Here is a 22,746-nt window from a genome sequence, read left to right as displayed (position 1 = left end):
TTTAAACTAAGATAAAATTTGATCCCCTTTTAAACTAGAATTAACCTGTTTTAGCATTTTTTCAAACTTGGACGAGATTAGAGATTTCAGGAGGTGCAAATTTTAGTAAGAACATCCTGTATACTGAGTGCCCCAAAAAAACTATGACGTCATAATAATATTTTTTAATGGCATGCTATAGTTTTCTTGTGGTCGTTATAATACCTTTTAAGCTTTTTACATGTCCTTTATTTTTTTTCAAACTGTTTTAAGGATTACTGTTAAAAAAAAATAAAAAAATCGATTTTAAATCTTTAGTATTAATAAATTAATAAAAAATTCTAAATGTATTTCTTTGATACCATTATTACATTATTAGTAAGTACGTTTTAAACAATGTCTAACAAACTTATTAATTACATTTAATTGACTTGAGTTACTAAAGGGTGTTCACAATTCACTTTCAAACTTTGTAGCATTTTATTTGGGTTATTTTAAATGGAAACCTCTGTTTATTCGATGTGGAATTAGAAAATGAACATTTTTTTTATTACAACATAAATCCTAACAGAACGCCAACTGGAGATACTTGCTAAAGACTTGTTTTATCAACCATTTTAACGACAAATTTAATGAATAAAAATCAAAAAATTAAGTTTTTGGCAAATAACTCCGAATGTGTTAGGATTTACCTTAGGGTTGAAACAAGAAAAAATGTTCGATTTATAATTCCTCGTCATATGATGTAAAAATAAACAAGGATTTCCATTTAAAATAAGCAAAATAAAAAACTGTAAATTTTTAAAAGTTATGAAGTAAATTGTGAACAGCCTGTAGTAATTCAGATCAATCAAACTTAATTAATAAGTTTGTTAGACCTTGTTCAACACTTAACGGAATCATAATGTTATTAAGGAAGCAATGTTTGTATTTTTTATTAGTTTTAATTTTTTTAACAGTAAACCGATTTGAGAGAAAATTTGAGTATGTAAAGAATTAAAAAGAAATCATAATGAGCACAAAAAAATAATAGCAAGCCATTAAAAAATATTCCTAGAGTATAAATAACATCTACAAAATATCAAAAATTTTCATTTAATCAATAACTGAGCTACAGAATACCAGAGCTGGGCTGGACCACGCTGTATAACACATTTCTCATCGAAATTAATTCTTTTAGTAGGTACTTATTTAACAGACGGTATAAAAAACTCAGTTTTGTTCAGCGGTAGTTTTGGGACTATAATGCTATAAACTATGTATGTACATATGTATTTATAATTTAGAAAGATTTTTATACAAATTTGTGATTTGGGGGTTTGTACTGTTAAGTTCATTTGAATTTTTCATGTAGACAATAAACAACCCGTATACAGAATACGTACTTATTTGATCGGTATGAAACTAAAGATTCAATTACTCAAAATTTTACCACTTTCCTATTACATTGTTTCATTTCTGATCTTTAACTTTGAAAACATAAGGATCTTTTTTATGTAAAAACTATTGGAATGATTTAAGAATTTTTTTTTAAAATTGTTTTTTGTGCATTTAAATGCATTGCTTTTACTGTGTCTGTTGTGGGAATTTTGGGACCCTTGATACCGCCAGGTTCAGGAGCAATATTACTTAGATTCAAAATTACTTACATTTTTCCTGTTTTGTTTGCGGGAAGTGTATACAATTGAAAGGAGGGAGATAATTTCGACTAGAGAATAATTTATTGTTTTTCATTTCACCTACATTTTCTGCGTTATCATTAAGCAATACCCGAAAACAACAAAGATAAATTTTGTTTTTATTTGTTACACAGCCAAAATTACTAGAATTTTCTGAAACGGTTCTAGTTATTAAGTTATTAATATTTTGATCAAACAGTAAAGATAATGGAATTTTGTTTGTTTGAACGGAATTTTTTGCACGTCAATAAAATGAAATATGCATTGAAGTAAATGATTTTTTTATTAGTCTCGAGCATAATTTGGATTTTTTCGTATGTAATAAAATCCAAGGGGTGCATAAGTTGAGGGTTGAACCTCGGAACGTGCCGTCAGTCGTGAATCGTTGCATGTGTGTTTCTAGTTATACTTGTTGGATTAGGGGTGGTTTAGACGCTTTGTCATTTCACGTGCACAGTGCCGGATCTATTGTCCATTAAACCTATTGTTATTCGCATTTATAATGATAGTATTCTTTCAATCGAGGGTCCCTACTCGTAAAAAAGCGTTAGATTAAAAGTAGGTACCCCCGCCAACCCTTGAAAAACCGCCCAAAATATGCAATTACTCGAGCCTTGTAATTATTTCTCAACGAGGAATCATTTAAGTTTTTATCACCCGCGTCTACCTCCCAAGTAGTTCGTTCTCGTTGTAATATTTCATGAAAATTTTGACAAGTCCTAGGTCAACGACACTAATTCAGGGTGAATAATTAGTCGGAAATCTGGTCGTACTTGTGATTCGAACACATGTCGACCCACCCCCTTGGACGGGTGGTGCACACACCCGATTATTATTCATGCAAAGCAATGCGAAGGGTGCACGTGTGCGCGTGCCGTGCCGCCAAAATGCCGCTGGATTAGCGATGGGGTGGCTATCGATATTAGGGACAGATGGACGCCGGAATTTACACAATCAGCGCTTTGTCTCAAGACAAGGGTTGATAGGCTTTTTAGCTTTTTAACGGCCTTTGTCCGCAATGGCTCAGCGATTTGAAATCGACACTTCCACGAAATCAAAATAAAACAGCTCCCTTCACGTTTTATTCCCACATTCGCCTCGATTTTTTTAAATCTAATTTGAATGAACAATACCAACAACAATTATCTCAATATGGAAAGTAAAACAAGCGCGAGACCATCGCACTTCTCGCCGTGAAACCCAATCTCTTCGCTTGACAAGTCGTTCGGGCGACTCTGTTATTATTATTGTCCGACGTGTTAAAATGATTGATCATCAAATTCTGATAACGCACTTGTAAAATGTTATTGACACCCGAATCGAGATTTCTTTCAAGCTACCAGATAAGCACCATTGTGACTGCTTCGAGTCCAAACAATTAATTATAATAAATAAAAGGTGGACAATTATTTTTTTTCTAAATAATAAATCCAATACCGGGACCGCCATCCTCTTTTGTCAAAAAAAAAAATGTTTTGTGACTGTGTAACAACCGAATTGGTGGAAACTTCCAGCGTTGTATTTACGCACAGTTTATTTGCTTCTGGATTAAATAATTAAAGGGAATTAGCGAAATATTAACTTTTAAAGCCGGGTTTTGTGGAAAATAGCTCTCACGTGTCTAAAAATTTACAATTTCGAGCAACCGTTGGGCCCTCGATTGCATAAGAAAAATGAAGGAAGAGCCTTACAAGCTCCTAATTAATAACACGAAGTAAGAATTTCGAATATTAAATCCAGGTGTGTCGAATTCACACTAATGGGATTCTAAAAGTCTTTTAATAACTTAATACGCAATATGTAAATGATAAATTCTGACAAAAGCGATAATTGCCTAAAGCTCTATAATTATACAAATGGGGGCTCACTTAATACGTCAATATATGAGATTTATACGCGGCGAGAGCCAGGTCTTAGGGTGGCCAACCACTTATTTACTCAACTGAGCCGTGAAAAATATTTTTTGAGGTAAATTTCCCAAAGTGCGTAACCAAACATGGATTTCTCTATCTTTATTATCAGTTGTTGTGTTACTTAAAGGGTATAAAAAGCGGACCAACTCTTCACACTTCACACAGAAACGAAAATGAACTCGAAATTTGTTGTTACACTAGTCGTGGCCTTTTGCCTTGTCCAGGTACGTATCTCAAAATTTTTGCCAACACCTCTAATAGTGATTTAGGGCAACCATGCGGAAACCATCGACGAAGTCGTCGCCGACATGACCACCCGAATCAACGCCATTAAGACCAACATCGATGGGATTATCCACGACGGTGGTAAATTGGTCGGTGAGACCCACAAGATCATTGGTACCATCGTCGCCCAGGCTGAAGCAACCGTCTACACCCAAATCGACCAACTCAACAATATCGTCCAGCAGGCCCAAGCTGAAGCGGCCCAAAAAGCCGTCGATATTTCCCAGTGTGTTAACGTTGTGACCGATGCACTTGGAGCCCTTGATCTCCACAAACTGGACGCTTGTAACAACCAAGAAGGACTCAACACTTTGAGGGCCAAATTGGGCCTTTTGGGACGACTCAAACAACAACTCTCCAATTCGATCACTGGCTGTTTGGCCAAAAATCCCATCAGTGCTGTGGCTTTGAGGAGCTGCATCCAGGGGGAAATTGACAGTGTTAACAACCAAGTGGTACAAATCCAGGAAGAAATCAATCTAGTGACAGCGGAATCGGCCCAAAACGCCCAAAACTGTGCCCATGCTGCGTCCCAAAGTTTACTCAAAACCATCGATACCGTTGCCCACGATTTTAGAAATTGTGTATCTGCTATTTTGTAAATTAAGAAAAACAAAATAAAGATCCTTGATTAGAGTTTCAGCACGTTCTCACGTACCTTCCTCTATTTATTTCCTTAATCGAGTACAGATTTATCAAAGATGCAGAAAGTTTTAGTGTTGGTGGTTACAATAGGGTGCTGCATGGCACGTGATTGTGTTACGGTAGGTTACAACTCACAATACCATTTAACAAATTACGAATGCAAAAATCGTGATCTTGAAACAACTGTTTTTTGGTTTTTGCAAATTCTTGAGAAACTAGACGCGTCTGGTGATCCAAATCGATAATTTTGTCAATTGTGCATTTCTCAAAATTTTGACTCTCCAGAGGGTTCAATTTTTGGCAGAGGTCCTCAACACGACAGGCAACGTCGTACAGTTGGCTAAACTTATCTCGAATCCTTTCCAAATTTGCAAATTGTTTTTCCATAGCACAAAAACCTTGCAAAAATTGTGGACACTTTGCAACGGAACGTATTGCCTCACTTGCAACGGCTCTAGTGTTTGTTTTGACGATTATAATATCATCGAACGTGTCACCAAGACTTTTGGTCAAATTGGCTTTAATCGAAACGAGCGAAGCTTCGAAATAATTGATTGGCACATTGCTAACCTTGAAAGCCAAAAGTCAAAACAAGAACAGTGAATTAAATAACTCACCTGGTGGGAAAAAATCACGAACAATAAAATCTTAACTGGAGACAACATCTCTTTATTTAACACTGACTAACACAGTTTAAAATTATCACAAGTTTTCCTAACTACGTCATTACATTTGTTGTTAATTCGGAATATCTCGTCTCTTAGCTTGACGAAAGCAGAATCGATTTGGCTAAAATCATCCCCAGGTTTCGCCCTTTCGTAAAATTCCTGATACCTGCCAATAATTTGGCTAAGCTTGCTTAACTTATCCTCAACGTGGCAGAAGTCGTAGTCACTTGCCTCTAGTGTTTGTTTGAGGTTTTTAAAATTTGTTCGAGCTTGAGTTTCGAGGCTGTACAAATCGTACAAGGCATTGTTTATTTTTTTGCTAATTTGGCTTTTGAGCAATTTCAAGTGGGGGTTGCATCCAAAATCGTGAGTATGGCTCTACAACAATGAAAATTTCTGATGTGGGCGAGTTTTTCGAGTACTTACGAAAGCTATACAAAAGAGGAGTGCAAACGGGACACGCATTTTCTCTCATGTGACCCCATTTCTTATCAAATTGCATTCAAGGCTGTTGCAATAAAACAAAGATAATCGTGTTTTTTATTTTATTGATGAAATAATCACAATTACTGGAAACTTCTAAGACGTAACATTTATCTCGCCATTATGGCGTGAAGAAACAAACATTGATTTCGTAGCTGATAACTCCAATCTGACTCAGAATAGCGCCAGCTTTATCAGTTAGACAGTTGATATTATAATGCAAAGTACTATTGCTCAATTCCTCGTATTGCCTCTGGAGTCGGTTTATCTGCAGATTCAAATCGTAGATTTTGTCACCCAAACACTTCTCGTTCGATTCGATCTGAGTGTCCAAAGGATTCAGATAGGAACAATAATTCACTGAATTAGAGGCAACATTGGCAAGAGTTGTAAATTTTGATTTTGTTCTTTGAAGAGTTGAAAAATTCGTATTACTGTTACAATTATTCAAACTGTAAGTGCTCAAACGAGAGGCATCATTTTGTTGCACTTTCAAACACGAAGCTGTTACTCCAGTCGCATTTTTCGCCGCTTGTGTTACTATATTCTTGATTCTGTTGATTTGAGTTTGTGTATTATTTTTGCTTCGGGTCAGATACAAGTTCAGTTGAGACACTAGGGAGTCATATTCGCGAGTAGCTTCCTGGTATTTGAGATTAGCAACGTCACGAAGTCGTAAAAGTGTTGGTCGGTATTCGGCTTGAAGTTCGCTTTGAGTCAAACAATCGGCTTGCTGAAAAATCAGTTTCAAATACAACAAAAGCTCAAAAATACTCACTTTGAGCACAAAAACGATGCATAGTAGCGTCACCACTTTGGTAAACATTTTGATCATATGAGCAACAACACGAAACAGTCGTATTTAAGTAAAAGATAAATAAATATTTGTTTTAATTATGGCCAAACATTGCTAAACTTTATTTTCCAGGGGATTACCTGTCCCACTTCGAGGGAAATTGTCGCGAATTTGGAGCCACAGATCAAGGAAATTCGGGCCAAAATCGCCACAGTGTTGAAAAGTACAGGCGATACTCTCGCCTCAACTCGACTTCTGATCAGGAATAATATCTCAAATGCGAAAAATTTGAGCGGGAACAAGTTACAAGAACTGAGACGTGTTCTCAACCAAGCCCGAATCGAATCAGCTTTAGCGCGCCCTAAAGTCCGGGCCTGTATCAACAACCAGAACAGCGAAATTGCCAAAATTGTGCCTGGCAATTACTTGAGCTGCGAGGCCAATTTTAGTGACCTTATGGACGTCCGGAACGACATCATAAAGTTGCGACAAATCGGCCAAAATCTAGTCCTGACTTGCACCCATTTGAACCCTCTCGGAAGCGAAAGAATCAATCTCCGGATCTGTCTAGAAGGAAAAATCAAGGATCTCGGATTCCAGTTATTAAACCTTGAGAAAGAGTTTACAAATGGGGTCAAAAATCTGGTTAACTATTCCACATCATGCGTTGTTGAGACAAGTGGAAAGCTCTTCAAACAAATCGGTGCAATTGAAGGTGCTATCAGGAATTGCAAATATTTCTCCTAATCTCAAGAGCCTCTCAAAATCTCATATAAATTGCGTTTTTTCCCAAGGTGTGACAGTCAAAATGTTGAACCTAGTTACAGTTGTGATTCTCGGGGCCCTCCTCCAGGTACTAGTTATTAAAAATTTTCAAATCGTTGAGTCTTGATTGTATTAGGGTAACTTTTGTCTCAACCGCCAAGATATTATAGACGAGTACACGCCGATCCTTGCGGAGAAAACAGCGAATTTTAGCCAAGATGCCAAAACAATTCATTCGGAACTTGTGGTGGTTGAAAACATCTTGAAGAACGATACTTTGAGCACGATCTCGTTTCTGAACACCCAGATTGCGTCCCTGAAGCAAACCATCGCCGATGCCAAAAAGCAATCAGCTAACAAAACCACTGTCTTGAATTGTTTGAGCGTCCAGGAAAAGGCGGCAGCGCAACTGTCCGCGGACGCTATCAACACGACTTGTTGGGCAAATGCTGATTTTAGCGCGTTGTCAGGCGCTGAGAATGATTTAAAAACTCTGGCACTTATTCCCAACAACACGATATCGGCGTGTCAGACCCTGGATCCGCTCAGTCCCAGTCAAGACCAGTTGTTCCTGGACTGTATCACCGAAAAAATTCTAGATCTGGATGCTCAGATTGAAATAGTCGAAAATAATTTCGCTGCGGTTAAAAATGCAACTGTCACTTCAACAATAAAGTGCATAACGGACCAAAGTGCCCCAATCGCTGCGAAAATCAACGAAATCAGTTTTCAAGTCACACTTTGCTTGTCGCTAGGCTAGGAATAAATAAAACGTTTCGTAAAAATTTCTATAGTCCTTTATTGACCTTCCCCCGAAAATCGATAACATCTCAAATAAATCCAGGTAATATAAAAGAAAAAATCTTTGCTTCTGTTGAAAATCGGACAATGGCGTGGATAAAAGCTGACCGTTTGAAATATTGCACAAGGCTTTTGTGTCGTCCAGGCCCGGACTGGCGCACGCTGTATGCAAATCCGGGTTATTAAAACTAGATTATTCCGAATGCCTCACACATAGATATTAGAAAATTTATTCCAAGACACCTAATAATTGAGCATTGCCTTCGGCTGATACTTATCTACAAATAAAATTTTGGCCAAAAAAATCTGGATATTAATAAACCCCATACGGTATAATCAATTTCGAATTAAAGCTCCACAATTAATAATCAGGGGGCAATTAAAAAATTATGCTAAAAAAATCTATTAAAGCACAAACATAAATCATCACGCTCTACTTAAATGATCACTTTCGGTTAACCGACTGTCAATCGAAAAATCGAAAACCATCACTCAAGCATCGTTTTTTGCGTTTTACGGCTGCGAGATAAAAATGAGTAAATAGAGTTGTATGCCAAAAATGAGATCACGAGATTGTCCTATTAAAAACATTAAAAAATCAGATTACCACAAGCGATGATGAGGTAATTAATTGTTATACTACTATTATTTAATTTGAGTGACTCTCAAACGATTAGTTCTATTTCGGGGAATTACTTTTTTCGACGCAATTAGACCCGTAATCAGATAGCAAATTAATTTTAGAGTCAACAGTCGTTTATTTGAGCGAAAATATTGTTTAGAGATAAGATGGACTTTTGTAAAAAAAATAGGTCTGAGTGGTAACAAGTGTTTCGTTTATGAAGTGTCCTACTGGACCATTAATTCGTTATTCACCGAAAACGTGTTTCGTGCCGATAAAACCGTTTGAAATTCGATTTTTCGGTGATCCAAGTGTTGAAAAATTCTTGTGTTTAAATTATTCTCCTATCGAGTCGTAAAATAAGTCCTTGTAGCTTTCATCTCTCTGCGTGAGATGAAATAATTCTGAAAAGTATAAAATCCCTTCGATGACGTACGACCGTCTGCCACTTTATAGTAGCCACTTTCCGTAATTTATTTTTTAAATAATTATCTCTCAGCGCTCCATCTCGAGTCGTAAACATCTCCCATTGGGTAATTTGATATTAGCAGTACCTACCACCGAAAGCAACAAAAAATAAGAGAGCATTCTTCATTATGTGAACCTTACCGTAGGATAATTATTCGTGTTTGCCTCGGGTTGAAAATTGTGCGATCGTTTAATTGAATTGTCTCGGACCACCAACGTCCTTGCATCCGGATCAAGTATTTATTCCCTAATCAAGTGGGGCATTGTTTATGTCCAATCACTGCTGTTTTATTCGTTCGATTTGAATTGCGTCCTCGTCGGACATAAATCCGAGACAAACCGACCGAAAAAAGACTCACGCGGGGGCTGCTTTGGCACTTATTATTTATCAAGGGAGTCTCGGTAGCCTCGTGTGCGATCGCTTCGATATTTTATTGAATGACTCGGACAACAACATGAACTTTAGATCTCTTATTTATGACTCGAGTTGAATTAAGTTGTTGCTGCTGATTACCTTTCCATTTTGACAGTGAATATAAATACGGTCGGCGGCAATTAATGCCCCCACTGGAATTCTACGAGAAAGCACTGCGACTCTTAATATGGACGACCGAGAGACGATTTCAGACAATAATTGGCAACTCGCAATCATCTTAATTGCCCTGTAATGGCTCTTCGTTAGCGTGCGGGTCTCAGACGCCACCTTCGGCACGAAGTTGAGACAAAAAACACACAATTGGGGCACCAGTGACACCGATTTTCCAAAACGAGAAATGTAGGACCAAACGGATTTGGAAAAACTCGAACAAACCACTGGTGTATTTAAGAAACTCGACATAAGTTGAAAAATTCATTACGAGAAATATAAATAATTGAAAAAGAATCCTAATTTCGGTGCTGCCAACACAAAATAGGTGGTATGATTGATTAGAAAAAGTGTTTAATGTTACTTCGAGTAAATTCTCTATATATAGCAGTATTTACTTCATGTCAAATCTCTTTACTACGACCAACATCTTGTAAGACGAAATATAAGTGATGAAAGTCCACTTTTCTAGGATTACTAGGTTTGGTGTATTTTTTTAAAAAGAGCGTGTTATTATCAAAAAAAGAACAAATAAAAATAATAATTATACGAGTCGATAACATTTGATTTTATCTTTGAGAGCGGTTTCTGAAACGCTTGTGAAGATAATTGCAAATTTTATCGCCATGGACAATACAAAATTGTATTCCATCCTACATTATTTCGATTAAATTACTGACAGTTAATTTGCTTGACAATTAAAAAGGTCAAAAATTTAAATGAAAAAAACGTCAATAACAGACAATAACGATGGCTGTAAACTTTATTTTTCTAGAATATAAAATTCGGTTTTACCATTAAGTAAACTGAGAATAAAATAGGATTTTATACTTGACTATGGAATAAATAAATGAAATAATAAATAACTAACACAATAAAATTTATTCTTACATTTCAAAAACATAAGTTTGTATTGTCGCTCATTTCCAAAATATTCTGTATTTCGGATTATTACGTATCTACACAAATTACGATGTGTCTACGACTTTTGTAAAAAATAATTAATTTTCCAACATTTACAGGTTAATAGAGGACTTTACCAATCATTGTAACATCCTATGTAGAAGAAAATAATATAGTAATCATTTCTTTCATGGTGAAGTGTACTTAGTTAAAGTTTTTCTGTGTGTGTGCTATGTCAAGTTTAAGCAACACGCGTTAATATTGCAGCCTGATAAAGATTCAATCAAAAAAAATCAAAACATTGCGAAAAATATAAATTTTAATTACTCCTTGGCTTAAAACCAATAAATCCTTCCGGTCATATTTTCAAGGACATAAATGTCATTTCAAAAGTTTTTCCGAAGTTGCTCACAGAGTGTGACTTCTTTTAAAAATGATTTAAAATAGTTACTTTCATTAATTATGTTAGAAAGTATAGCCCAATATGTTAACATAGACGTTAGGTATATAAAAGCTTTTGCTTCCAATTTTGCAAGTAAATGCTATAAAATGTATGAATAAAAATGTAAGTATCAGGTTTTACTAAAAGTAAAACCATCATGGGCAAGATTTTACAATTTTGTTTAACAAGATGAATAACATAAAGAAAATGCGTTTTTTATTGAAAATTGAATCTTCATGATGACCTCAGAATGCCACCTTAATAATTTACATGAAAAAAACTGGTTTAGAAACAATATTACTACTGATGTATTTAAAGTTATTTTTAAAGCATAATTTTTAAACAAAAAAATTTGTTGTAGGGTCTTTAAAAAATGAATTAATAAATAATAGTTTTTTATTTCACGAGTTCGAGTGTAAATCGAACGTTTTATTTCACGAGTGGATTATCAAACCACGAGTGAAAACGATATGTGAATGGTTGATCATCCACGAGGTGAAATAATTGAACCGATTTACACGAAAACGAATTGAATACAATATTTTATTCTTCGAATTAAACTCAATACGACTTAAAATTGCTTTAAATCCGTTAAATTTTGACCAAGAATAAATAAAATTTTCTATTAGGTACAATGGCGAGCAAAAAATTTCGAGCACTTTTGTTATTTCATTGTCAAAAAGGATAGGAAATTACACACGATTAAGTCAGCGAAATGTCAAAGGTGTCCGAAATTTTTTGCTCGCCATTGTACCATTGTACAAAAATTTCGAAATTTTTTTTTTTTTAAATGGTCACATTTTTAATGACTTGATGATACCTATTACTATTTTTTCTTTCGTAATGTGAATTGTTTAAAAATAACGCTTGTTCCTACTATACTTTTGCCAGAACCTATATGTAGAACTAATATGAAGAAGATTCTCGGAATATTTAGTGCTTTTATTTTTGGTGCTTGTTTTGTTTTCCATGTAGCAAAGTAGGTACAATGACGATCAAAAAGAATGACACCCATAAAACTGCAGGCACATCATATCTTTTCGATACAATACGGTTAATGTGTTAAAGTTTGGCTAGTTTATAAACTAGTTGGACAGTTTGTAAACTTACCTGGGCCGAGTTCCACCAACATTTTTTGCAACTTTGGACTTTGCAAAAATTTTTGTTTATCAAACAAAGTAAACAAAGTATATTTTACAAAGTGTGCAAAATATTCTGTTGTTTGTGGAACGCAAAGGTGTTTGCACAGTGCAAAACACAAAGTTGCAAAGTCGTTGGTGGAACAGAGTCCTGTTTGTTGAAACTTTTGACCTAAAACATTTTAGTCCGACTTTTGCTATTTGGTCCGCTTGGTAGGCATGTCATTTTTTATTGTGATTATTCAAGTATCTGCTATTTACTTGAACTTTATTCATGTCCTATAGTAGAGGAGACAAATAATTAGAAAAAAATGTCTTTTGTGTTCGTTCTTGTGTTTTCGATACACCCTTAATTGTTCAGCAGTTCTTTGTGTCGAAATTGCAACACAAGCCCTCCAATTATTTTTAATGCCTTTCCATCTTGCAGTCGTCGTGCAATACGCGCTTCGAATCGCGTCGTGCAATAAAAATTGCATAAAAATCTAATTTACTCGAGCACGCAGCTCGGGCACGTGCAGTTTACCTTTGGTTCGACTTCTGTTTTTGATTTTTTCCGGCTCTTAAAGCTAAGAATTATCCAGAGTGACCACACGTGCACTTGGTCTTTTAATAAACCATCGACAATGTTGTTCATTTTCATATAAAAGTGTCGGCCCGCTTTGCAATAATTAACCGGCCGAAGTTTATGTGGGGCGTAATTCATCGGTGTTTGGTAACTATGTCGTTGCCACCCATGTGGTGGCAAGTTTTGCCCGAATTCTGGCAAACAGCAAACACCTTATTACCATTCGAGGACTGTTATTACCTGTCCGAATTCAAGTTGGTAGTTACTTATTAAATAAAGAACGACCATCCGTACCATTCGGCATGTACGGTATAAGCACATTAATTAAACAGCACTCATTTATCTAATCTTAGATCGGAATCGCAAATTTTAATCAAGCAGACCTCGGACGAGGCATTATTACGGCTATGGCGTAAGTGTATTGCCCCTCCAATGATATATTTTATTGGGGCTTCGCCATCGTGTCCGATATATAATTACAATTAAAACACAATTTATTTCTTAATTAAAGTCCACGACGAAAAACTAACCACCATGAAAAGACCCAGAGCACCGCGTGATGGGTTTTATTGTTCAGACGCCGCATATACACACAATAAAAGTAAAAGTAGTGGATCACGAAATAACCAGCCACTCGTTTATTTTCAACGCCTCGAACGCACAAGACCTGCTTATGAATAAGAAGCGTGCCTTACCGTCACGTCAATCAATGGTGTAAGTAGGCTTTGGACGGGACCGCCCACAAACACCTCCGATGCGGGCGACATCTACGAAACACCACCAGAAAACACCCTTAAGGATTGTGTTAAAAACAACCACAACAGAAAAAGTAAAAAATAATAATTATGTACGTAAAAGGTAGTTCTACCTCAAAAAATACTAGTTGAGAAAACAATTTTTTTCTACTTTGATCATTGTGAAAACGAAAGTAGTTTCACAAAGAGAACTTTTGTGCAACACCTTTTAATAAATTTTTAGTTGTGTTGGTAGTGCTGGGCTGGATGTCATCAGTCATCACTGTCATTTAGTGTGTGATCTATCAACAGCGTGCAGTCGTTTATTAATAAAGTCCGAATAATTACCGAAATTAAGAGGAAATAGTTTGAAAAAATTTTGATAAGTTAAACTAAACAAAAATAAACAACAAAAATGAAAAGTAAAAAAAATAGTATATTACACTCCTTCGTCGTGCTTCAAAACCATTCCTGCCACAATAGAATGTCTTATAAAAGTCGTATAATAATATACTATTATGAATATCGTCTTAAATAGACTTTAATGCTTTAATTTTTCTCTATTTATACTGCAAAGTACGCTCAAAATATTCTTTTTTAAAAGCTTTTATTTAATTTGCTTTGTTGTTTGTCTGTTTGTTTCATATATTTTCTGAGTCAAAATTTGAAAATGTTCCTGTTAGCCGAATGTCCTGGAATTTTGAATACACACGTAATCTTCCTAAAATTTCGGTGCTACCAAAACAAAATGGGTGATATGATTAAAAAAGTATGCGCTTTTACTTCCAGCAAATTCTCTATATCAGTGTATCACAGTAATTACCATAAGACAAATCCGACCATGATTTAGTTCGAACGTCTTGTAACACAAAATGTAAGTGGTGAAAGCCCTACTTTTCTAGGATTTTTTGGTGTATTGGTTTGGTGTATTTTTTAAAAGAGCGTTATGTCAAATAAAAATTAAATAAACTTAGCAGAGTCTATAAATAAATTTTTAGACCAAAATATTACAGGAAGATAAAATTTATTTTTATTTTTGAGAGCGGTTTCAGCTTCAAGCCGTAGCTTGAGAAAATAATGGTGAATTTTATCGTCCTATACAATACAGAATCTTATTCAATTCTTCATTATTTCGATTATTTCGAGTTATTTGATTGACGTCAAAAAATTCAATAAAAAAACGTCAAAAACAGGAAGAAAACAATGGTTGTTAATTTTATTTTTCTCGACGATAATATTTCGTTTTATTATGAAGTAAACATCAGAGGATAAAATAGGATTTTATCCTACACGATGGAATGAATAAACAAAATAATAAATAAATAACACAAAATTTAAAATTTTACATTTCAAAACGGTAAGTTTGCATTATAGCGCATTACTAAAACATCCTACGAATTTTGTAAAAAAAATCCAGCATTTAAATGCGGGCATCATTCACGAAACAACACCCTTAAGGATTGTGTTAAAAACAACTACAACAGAAAAAGTAAAAGACAATACTTCAGAAATACTCCTAATTGAATAAAAACTAATTTTGTATCGTCTTAGATGCTTCAATTTTTTTGTAAAATATTTCAAATTCAGCTCAAAATCTTCTGTTTTAAAAGCTTTTATTTAAGTTGCTTTGTTGTTTGTGTTTCATATTTTCTGAGTCAAAATTTGAAAAAGTTTCTGTTAGCTGAATGTGCTGAAATTTTGCATATAAACGTTATCTTCGTAAAATGTAATACTATATAGTTAATTACCCCTTAAGTAAAAAATGAAATATAGAAAAAAGTTTTTAAAAGCTTTTATTTGAAAGATGCACTAAAAAGTAAAAAATCATGTTTTTCTATCGGAGGAGAATATTTTTGTTTACTGGTTAGAATTCTAAAATCTGTGCCTCTTTTATAAAATGGATTTAAAAAAATAAAAGTTTTATCACATGAGATCGAAAATAAACAGAATTAGAGCAGGTCGTGCCTGCGGAATTTTAGCCACATGTCAAAATTTTTTTCAAAAATTGATTCCTTGTTTAATCTAAATTATTCCGAAATGGTGTTAAACACCCAACAAAAAGCCTACATTATAGAATGCTATTCTAACAAGTGAAAAAAAGAAGAGTGTAAAAATTCAATTTGTGAATGATGGAGAAATTTCTCCAAGAATTTTTTAAACGGTTATTTGCTAATTTAAGAATATTTCTGGACACCTCATTAGTCTTCTCTACTGTCATTTGCAACACGATGTTTTAAAAAGAAATGTGCCTAACGTTATACACTTCCCTTTAAAGTCTTACTTCAATTCAATACATTTTCGATCTCATAGTACATTTTATTTCTACATTAAATTGCGTTAATTGAAAAATTTTTAAATTAGGTTAAATAAAATTCTGTTTCCAATCAAGAAAAGAATTAACTTTTCAGTTGTCCATTTCCCCTGTTTTGGCACATAATGATCTCCAAACAGATCGCTGATTATTGTTATTGGTGGAAGTGGTCCGAAATTGCTCTCAATTTGCCTAATCCAGTAGTGGCACGTTTGGCGTCACGAACGCAATTGAAACATTTTTTGTAAAAAACCCGTTTTGGCAACAACATCTCTTGAATCAAAATCGAAGCACGCAACTTCCTTCCAGTTTCGATGCTCAAGCTCTGGTGTATCTGAGATGTTGTGTTGGTCATCGAGTGGCTCAAAACTGGGTTCTTCAGTGTCTGCAGCATCGGTAACATGTAATTACCGATGTCTATCGGAAGCCACCGCACAACAGTCTTGGGCCTCGCGTCCAATTTTCAGCCACGATTTCAATTACAATAACCAGACTCGCGACTCTCGTTAAACGCAAATAAATTGCAATACTGGCACCGTTTTCAGTACGTCACGTACGGCGTGCAAAAACGACGAAAATGCGTGAATATACAACGACGGTAAAAACGCGCACGTTTGTTGTTTGTTGGTGTTATTGAAGACGGATCGGGTTGCAGAAGGCTTAGTAGGTCGATATGCCCTTTAAATTTAATTTGCGGAGTTATACGTTATGCATGGTCAGTACCTAAACATGTACAATACTGGATTTTGATTGTTGAAACCGATTCTGGAGCGAGACTTAAGGCACGTACGAGACGCGGACGCCACCAACACTTCTTCAAAGAATAAGTAATTGGAGAATAAGGCAGTGGCTTTCGGGTACTGAGACAATTTAAGGTCTACATAAAAAAAAACACCTAATTTGAGAACTCGTCATCGTAAACTCGTAGCAACAATCTTGCATCGTTCTCTGCGCATGACTAGGTCTAGAAAACCAAAGAGAACACTTTTTTTTAATTTCACATCATAATATACAAGTTTCTTTTTTTACTATTTGCGTATTTTTTTTCCTAATCTACTACACTGAAAAAGTCACAGTAAAATATCATCATTTGTAGTTTGTACATATCCATTTTTAGTAGATATCTTTACAGGAATTTTTATGTTATTACAAAAATTGGAGTAAAGTAAGTAGTGCTCTACATTTAGAAAGCATCTTTTATTATGTAAATCCACATTTTCATAAGTAAAACTAAATTGTTCATTTAAAAATACAGAAAAAAGTGTTATTACAAAATTTATAATGTAATTGAGATTCCAGGCAAACGGAGTGAGTGACGTTTCAACAATTTGGGTTGAAGATTGAAAATGGTTTCTGGTGTGTTTCTCCACGTAAGATCTTTTATATATTGTTACAATTATTAAAAAAGGAATTGTGATATCTTTACAGGAAGTTTTATGTTACAAAAATTAGTATATACGAGGGTAGATCAGTATTTACGGTCCCTGACATAGTAGGCTTTGTATGATGTCGTCGCCCATTTTTCAATGATAACTGTCATAATTAATTAGTTGTATCAAGTTTTGTGCAGGTGCGTTTTGTTATTTAAAAGTTATCAGTAATTAAGCTGGTCGATGACAGACAATTTTTAAAAATGGAAAAAAGTGAAGTGATAAAGTATTTGCGATAAAAAAATAACAACAATTTACAAAGACATGAAAGGTGATTTAGGGTATTCTGTTCCTTTTTATCAAGTAGTAAAAGTCAAAAGAACAGAGGATCTCTACATCCAAGCAAATTTCAAGTTCAACGAGTAGCTGGAAAGATTATGACCACTGTGTTCTGGGAAACAGAAGGAATTCTGATGATTGAGTATTTGGAGCATTGGCACACAATATCGAGTTTTTATAATGCATGGTTAATTCCAAAATTGCGCTACAATATGGAAGTACTGCATTGTCATGGCTACCATACAGAAGGCTAGCTTCTAAATTTTAGAACACTCTGTATTCACTAGACGTGGCACCCAGTGATTATTATCTATTTCCAAAATTAAAGAAAAACTTGTGTAGAAAAAAATATGGAGACGATAATGTAGTTATGACCGCAGTTTAAGGAGCAATTGGAAAACTTCTTTCTAAAAGGCATTTGAAACATTAGAACATCAGTGGACTAAGGGAGATTATTTTCAGAAATAAATAACTAACGTTTAAAAAATTCTTTTTCTTTCTATATCAGGGACAGAAAATATGGATCAACCCTCGTAGTAAGTAGTATCCGACATTTAGAAAGTATCTTTTATTATGTAAATCCACCTTTTTATTAGTAAAATTAAATTTTTCTTATACAAATACATAAAAAATGTTATTACAAAATTTATTTGTAAGATATTCTATATATTGTTACAATTGTTAAAAAAAGAAAAGAATTGTGATTTGTGATTTAACAGTATAAATTTGATATAGAAAACTCTGTCGGTTTCATTATCCTTATAGTGAATGTAAATGTTATTTGAATTGAATAATAAACAAAATGTAATATTTAATAAAAATAACAGGTTATTAGAAGAAAAAGAATCAATCTGGCAAGTATTGGTAAATACAATGTTGTATCTGCCTATTCGTCTATAAGGTATGAGGAAAATCTTGATAAATCTTAATATTGAAACAATATTTTACATAATTCTAAATATATTTTTTTCATCCGTGACTGGGTTCATAAAAGTAAAAGTTACACCAACGAAGTCCGGACCTCCTTTTTTACAATTATTTATTTCATGTCCTGAAATAAATATCAAATTAATGTAAAACCGAATATCCCAGGACTTCAATTTAATCTTTAGGTATGTACATTTATTCTACAAAACAGTTAACGTGACAAATAACCAACGTATAAAGTTCTGTGTTTTTACGTGAATATTTTTTTACTCTGCACTCGATCGGGACGTTTTATGCACTTTTCTATGCCTTTAGAACCCTCTAGAGTTTATAAAAGTGTGACTAAACGCCGATAAGTTCAATTTTAAAAGATTTTATTTTTCTATTTTTGTCAAGATTTTGGTACTTTTCCGGTACCCGGAGCGTTCATTGAGCAATAACTCTTAGCTTAGAATATTTACGGTAGTCCTATTGTAAGTGTATTACCGTTGAGAAGTTCTTTTAATTGCCTAACTTTTTCAAAAAGATCACTGTCTTTAGACTATTTGCTCACAAAAGCAAAAATAGGTAAAATTTGTGTGTTGACAACTTGAACACTATCAAGAATTTGACGGTTTTCTCGAGGCCAATCTATTCCTTTGATCTTTTTACATTGGTTTGCTTCAAATCAGTAGTTACATTTTTTAATAATTTTGTTGTAATTAAGAAAAAAATTAATGAAAAATTTCCAAACAAAACACCCCAAACTAAAGGCAGATTTTGTGTCTCAAAACCGATTGAAACTCATCCTATGTTTCAAGATTTTGATGATATATTATGATGAAATAAGACTTTTTCTATTAGCTCTTTTACAAGTGTTTTATTTTTAAATTAAATGTAGAATTTTTTTTCGAGATATTGGCCAATTGTAGAGTTTTTTACGCCAGTTCTAATGGTAAGGTACTTACCAATAGTTGTAATCGGCGCTCGAAAAGTGAATAAAACTGCAAATTTCAACAATTTTTTTTGCGTTTTCCTCGGAAACTATAGATACATACGACTTAGAGCAAAAATTAAAAGAGCATCAGATTGCGCTTTACATTATCATTATCAAAAACCCGGAACCGTTCCGGGTAACGGTTCCGGTTGCAGAAGTATTTTTATTTCTTACTTACAAAATTCATAAAATTTCTACAGAAACCGTTCAGGCGAATTCTACAGTTTATTTTACTTATTATAAAATATTGTATTTTTTTATAACTTTTATCTAAAACTTTAAAAGGAATTTTTCTCGAAAACTATTTATCCTAGACACGTTACAGTCGTGTTCAACATGTAATTTTACGTCTAGGAAACCACATTTGAGTTCCAAAGTTCATCGAAAATTTTTATCGTTGTGGTAGGTAGTTTTAGATTTTGGTCGATTTTTAATACCTCGAATAAGCATCGCATAAAGATTATTCTGATTTATCGCTCTTGGCATCCTACCACCAACCAACAGCGAGAAAACAGTGATTATTAGCGAAATAAAAAATCCTTTCCTTGATTTTTGAAATTTCAAGAAAACTGGTTGTGAAAAAAGGAAAAAAGCTTCAGTTTCACACGCATCTTGGAGAACCTAATCGCGACACTGTAAATATCCTTTCTCGATTTATTCAAATTAACGCATAATTGCGCTCATAAAACATAACTCGATTATAGATGAGGCGTGAAACTTTGTGTACGCAGCAAAGCAGAAATAGCCATTCCCATAATTCATACAATCACATTACTCACTCCTAATGCAATTTGTCTTTTTGTTCTTGGCGGTTTAGCCTTTAATACAAGAAATCATCGGCGTAAATTCATCATTTTTTTAATTGGACAACGAAATAATTAGCGCATCGTCTTAAAAATATTTAAAGTGGTCAGGATAATTTCACGCTTGATCGAAACGTAATAAACGAAATGTTGCAATAAACGCATTTACGGCTTTACGGTAAACGCCCTAATAAAAAATCTCTCTCCTCGTCGCGAATTGGGTTAAAAAGGATTCTGGAATTTATTGTTTATTGAAGCAATGATTCTGTTTACTGCCGATCCTTCACTACTTTGTATCTTTTCGATAATAACAATAAAGTAAATTAAGTCGAATCAAGATGTTGTTAAATTTTTTACGGGGCTCGATTGAGATAAACGCTACTCCTGAGGGGGCAGTTTTGCCGCCATGTCGGCGATAAATTAAATTTCATTCCGTTTTTACGAGCCGCACTTTTTGACAGCTTTTATTAAACAAACGTAATAAAAGCGAAATTTCGACAAATCATCTTGCACTTGTGTAATGACCGGGAGATGATTTTTTCCGGGACCGGACTTGCTACATACATAATGTCAGATAAAATCAACTGATTAGTAAATGCGGCAAATGTTGGACAAGTTTCTTGTCGATGTCTTGCCAATGATAACATCCAACCGTAAAACAACGTCATAATTCTTACATTAAATATATTTTGGGTACCGTTGCTCCATTGTCCAGTGGCGCGCGCCCGCCCCTCATTTTTCTAATTAACTCAAAGTTTTTAAAAAGCGTTTAACCCACAAATCTTCAGAAATTGAAAATGGGTTAGCCCTCGACCTTTCCAAATAGGTAATTTAATAACCCCTTGCCGGTACGACCCCCGTTTTTTGAATGCCACACGTCCATGGGCGTGGATGGACAAGAGCGAGTTGCATTAGAGCAGAGATGAATTAAGCCGATATCCATCTAAGAATATACATTAGATGGACCGAATAAACCGCTCAAGTGATGGATTACATGGGGAAAGACGCCGCCGATAGGGGGATGGGGTGGACTATTACGGAGCCCCGTCGAGACCACATTAATTACGTTCGACTTCACCTTGAAAAAACCGTCAAAAAATTTGTTAACTGATTAGTTAACAGGTCGTTTAAAAGAAAAACGCGCATTTCTGAATGGAACGTGATTAACGCCACTGCGAGGAATCGAACTGGAGACGAGGCAAAAACTTGACGATTTACGATCCTGTTCCTGTGCAGTCGCGGAATCGTGTCGACGTACAAATCGCCTCATGAATGGAATCAGAGACGACAAAAATTCGGATAGAGGATCATAAACGAACGACGACTTTTACGCGCTTAATTACTTATGGTAATTAGAAGGATTAAGAGCGGATCTAGAACATGCCCGAGCGAAGGCCTTAAATTACTGCGACGAATGCAGAGCAATAACAATTCGGTTAATTGCGAACCACCTGTTTCGATGTTGGAATTATTCGATGTGATCTCAAGGAAAGTTTTGTGCAATATTAGAGAGAATTAATAGAAAAACAAATCCAATCACTGGTTAGAACTATGTTCGCAACACTAGTTCACTAGTTCAGTTCAAGCATTTAAATCACTTTACTGTGAGCAGAATAATATTTTAATTGTAAATGTTATTCAGTCAGTCGTCAGTGGTATAATAAAAAATTTCAGAAATTTCAGATATTTTTTGTGTAACTGACGACATTTAGAATTCTGATTTATTTCTACTGAAAATAACTAAGTAACATTCGCTACACTTACTCGAATGTAAGCAAAAAAGTAAAAAGAAATCCTGTTTAGAATAAAATAGTTCTCAAAGCCAAAATGATGAGCTAGGCTAGAATCGCAATGATGACGAAAATGCCAATTTTTATATCACTCGTATTCTTTTATCAATTTATAATTAACAGACACTATAGTTGAAAATTAAACTTCTTTCCTCATTTCTGTATCATATCATATTCTGTAAATAGGTACGTAGCAAATATATACAGGTGTTCCGGAAATGAGTTAGGTTCAATACAAACTTATGTTATTTTTTTAAATAAAACATGTTTTTTTTAACAAAAACACGCTATTTTTACAAATATTTTACTTAAAATTATGATTCCTAAAAAAGTGGATCCTTCACCACAAAAGAATGTTCAAACTTTAAATACATATTTTTTTAGCTCACGGCAATCAAGAAAATCATAGAAAATCAAGAAAACACTCTATTTTTGATTTTTGCATCTAAAAGACCTGTAAATTGTCTATCTAAAAACAATAAAAGTTAAGTCTCGCTTAAAAATTAAAAAAAATCGGTAAAAACTATTAACTATTGTTTAATTAGTCGAAAAGAGTGAAATTTTCAGTTAATAATAACTTTAGTGTTACCCTTAGGCCATTATTCGTCATTTTTTGTAGTCAAATAATTAAAATTTTAATATTTATGGTGAATTTTTAAATCCTTGTATAAACTCCAACAAATATTCCGGGGTTGAATTACAATGGTTATAATTATCCTAGACCGATCTGCTTACCGGATGAAACTTACTTTTTATC

The 22,746-nt window shown here is 34.3% G+C and overlaps 3 protein-coding genes and 1 long non-coding RNA gene across 4 annotated transcripts; 2 read left to right on the top strand and 2 right to left on the bottom strand.

Annotated features, from left to right (window-relative positions):
- Positions 1–3,679: 3,679 nt before the first annotated feature.
- LOC661370 (uncharacterized) lies at positions 3,680–4,492 on the top strand. Its single transcript, XM_971291.4, has 2 exons — positions 3,680–3,795; positions 3,841–4,492. Exons 1-2 carry the CDS (start codon positions 3,745–3,747, stop codon positions 4,456–4,458), a joined length of 669 nt encoding a protein of 222 aa, XP_976384.1. The 5' UTR covers positions 3,680–3,744; the 3' UTR covers positions 4,459–4,492.
- A 1-nt stretch (position 4,493) lies between these two features.
- On the top strand, positions 4,494–8,002 carry LOC661206 (uncharacterized). The gene is made up of 3 exons (XM_971284.5): positions 4,494–4,620; positions 6,581–7,301; positions 7,350–8,002. The coding sequence occupies exons 1-2, from the start codon at positions 4,558–4,560 to the stop codon at positions 7,193–7,195; spliced, it is 678 nt and encodes a 225-aa protein (XP_976377.2). The 5' UTR covers positions 4,494–4,557; the 3' UTR covers positions 7,196–7,301; positions 7,350–8,002.
- On the bottom strand, positions 5,700–6,576 carry LOC661319 (uncharacterized). The gene is made up of 2 exons (XM_971289.4): positions 6,431–6,576; positions 5,700–6,385 (listed from the first exon to the last, which is right to left on the bottom strand). Exons 1-2 carry the CDS (start codon positions 6,485–6,487, stop codon positions 5,774–5,776), a joined length of 669 nt encoding a protein of 222 aa, XP_976382.2. The 5' UTR covers positions 6,488–6,576; the 3' UTR covers positions 5,700–5,773.
- Positions 7,734–9,958, bottom strand: LOC135267064 (uncharacterized). The gene is made up of 2 exons (XR_010335316.1): positions 9,246–9,958; positions 7,734–9,190 (listed from the first exon to the last, which is right to left on the bottom strand). It is a non-coding gene; the product is annotated as an uncharacterized LOC135267064 (long non-coding RNA).
- Positions 9,959–22,746: the final 12,788 nt, after the last annotated feature.

The sequence above is a fragment of the Tribolium castaneum genome, chromosome 9 (assembly GCF_031307605.1).
Source record: "Tribolium castaneum strain GA2 chromosome 9, icTriCast1.1, whole genome shotgun sequence".
NCBI classification, from domain to species: domain Eukaryota; kingdom Metazoa; phylum Arthropoda; class Insecta; order Coleoptera; family Tenebrionidae; genus Tribolium; species Tribolium castaneum.
This window is presented reverse-complemented; position numbering and strand designations above follow the sequence as displayed.

Excerpts from the sequence above, each read along its gene's own strand:
- LOC661370 (XM_971291.4), top strand. The coding sequence starts at position 3,745 with ATGAACTCGAAATTTGTTGTTACACTAGTCGTGGCCTTTTGCCTTGTC. Across the intron at positions 3,796-3,840 it reads TGGCCTTTTGCCTTGTCCAG|GGCAACCATGCGGAAACCAT; the intron begins GTACGTATCTCA and ends ATAGTGATTTAG.
- LOC661206 (XM_971284.5), top strand. The coding sequence starts at position 4,558 with ATGCAGAAAGTTTTAGTGTTGGTGGTTACAATAGGGTGCTGCATGGCA. Across the intron at positions 4,621-6,580 it reads TGGCACGTGATTGTGTTACG|GGGATTACCTGTCCCACTTC; the intron begins GTAGGTTACAAC and ends TTTATTTTCCAG.
- LOC661319 (XM_971289.4), bottom strand. The coding sequence starts at position 6,487 with ATGATCAAAATGTTTACCAAAGTGGTGACGCTACTATGCATCGTTTTT. Across the intron at positions 6,386-6,430 it reads GCATCGTTTTTGTGCTCAAA|CAAGCCGATTGTTTGACTCA; the intron begins GTGAGTATTTTT and ends CTGATTTTTCAG.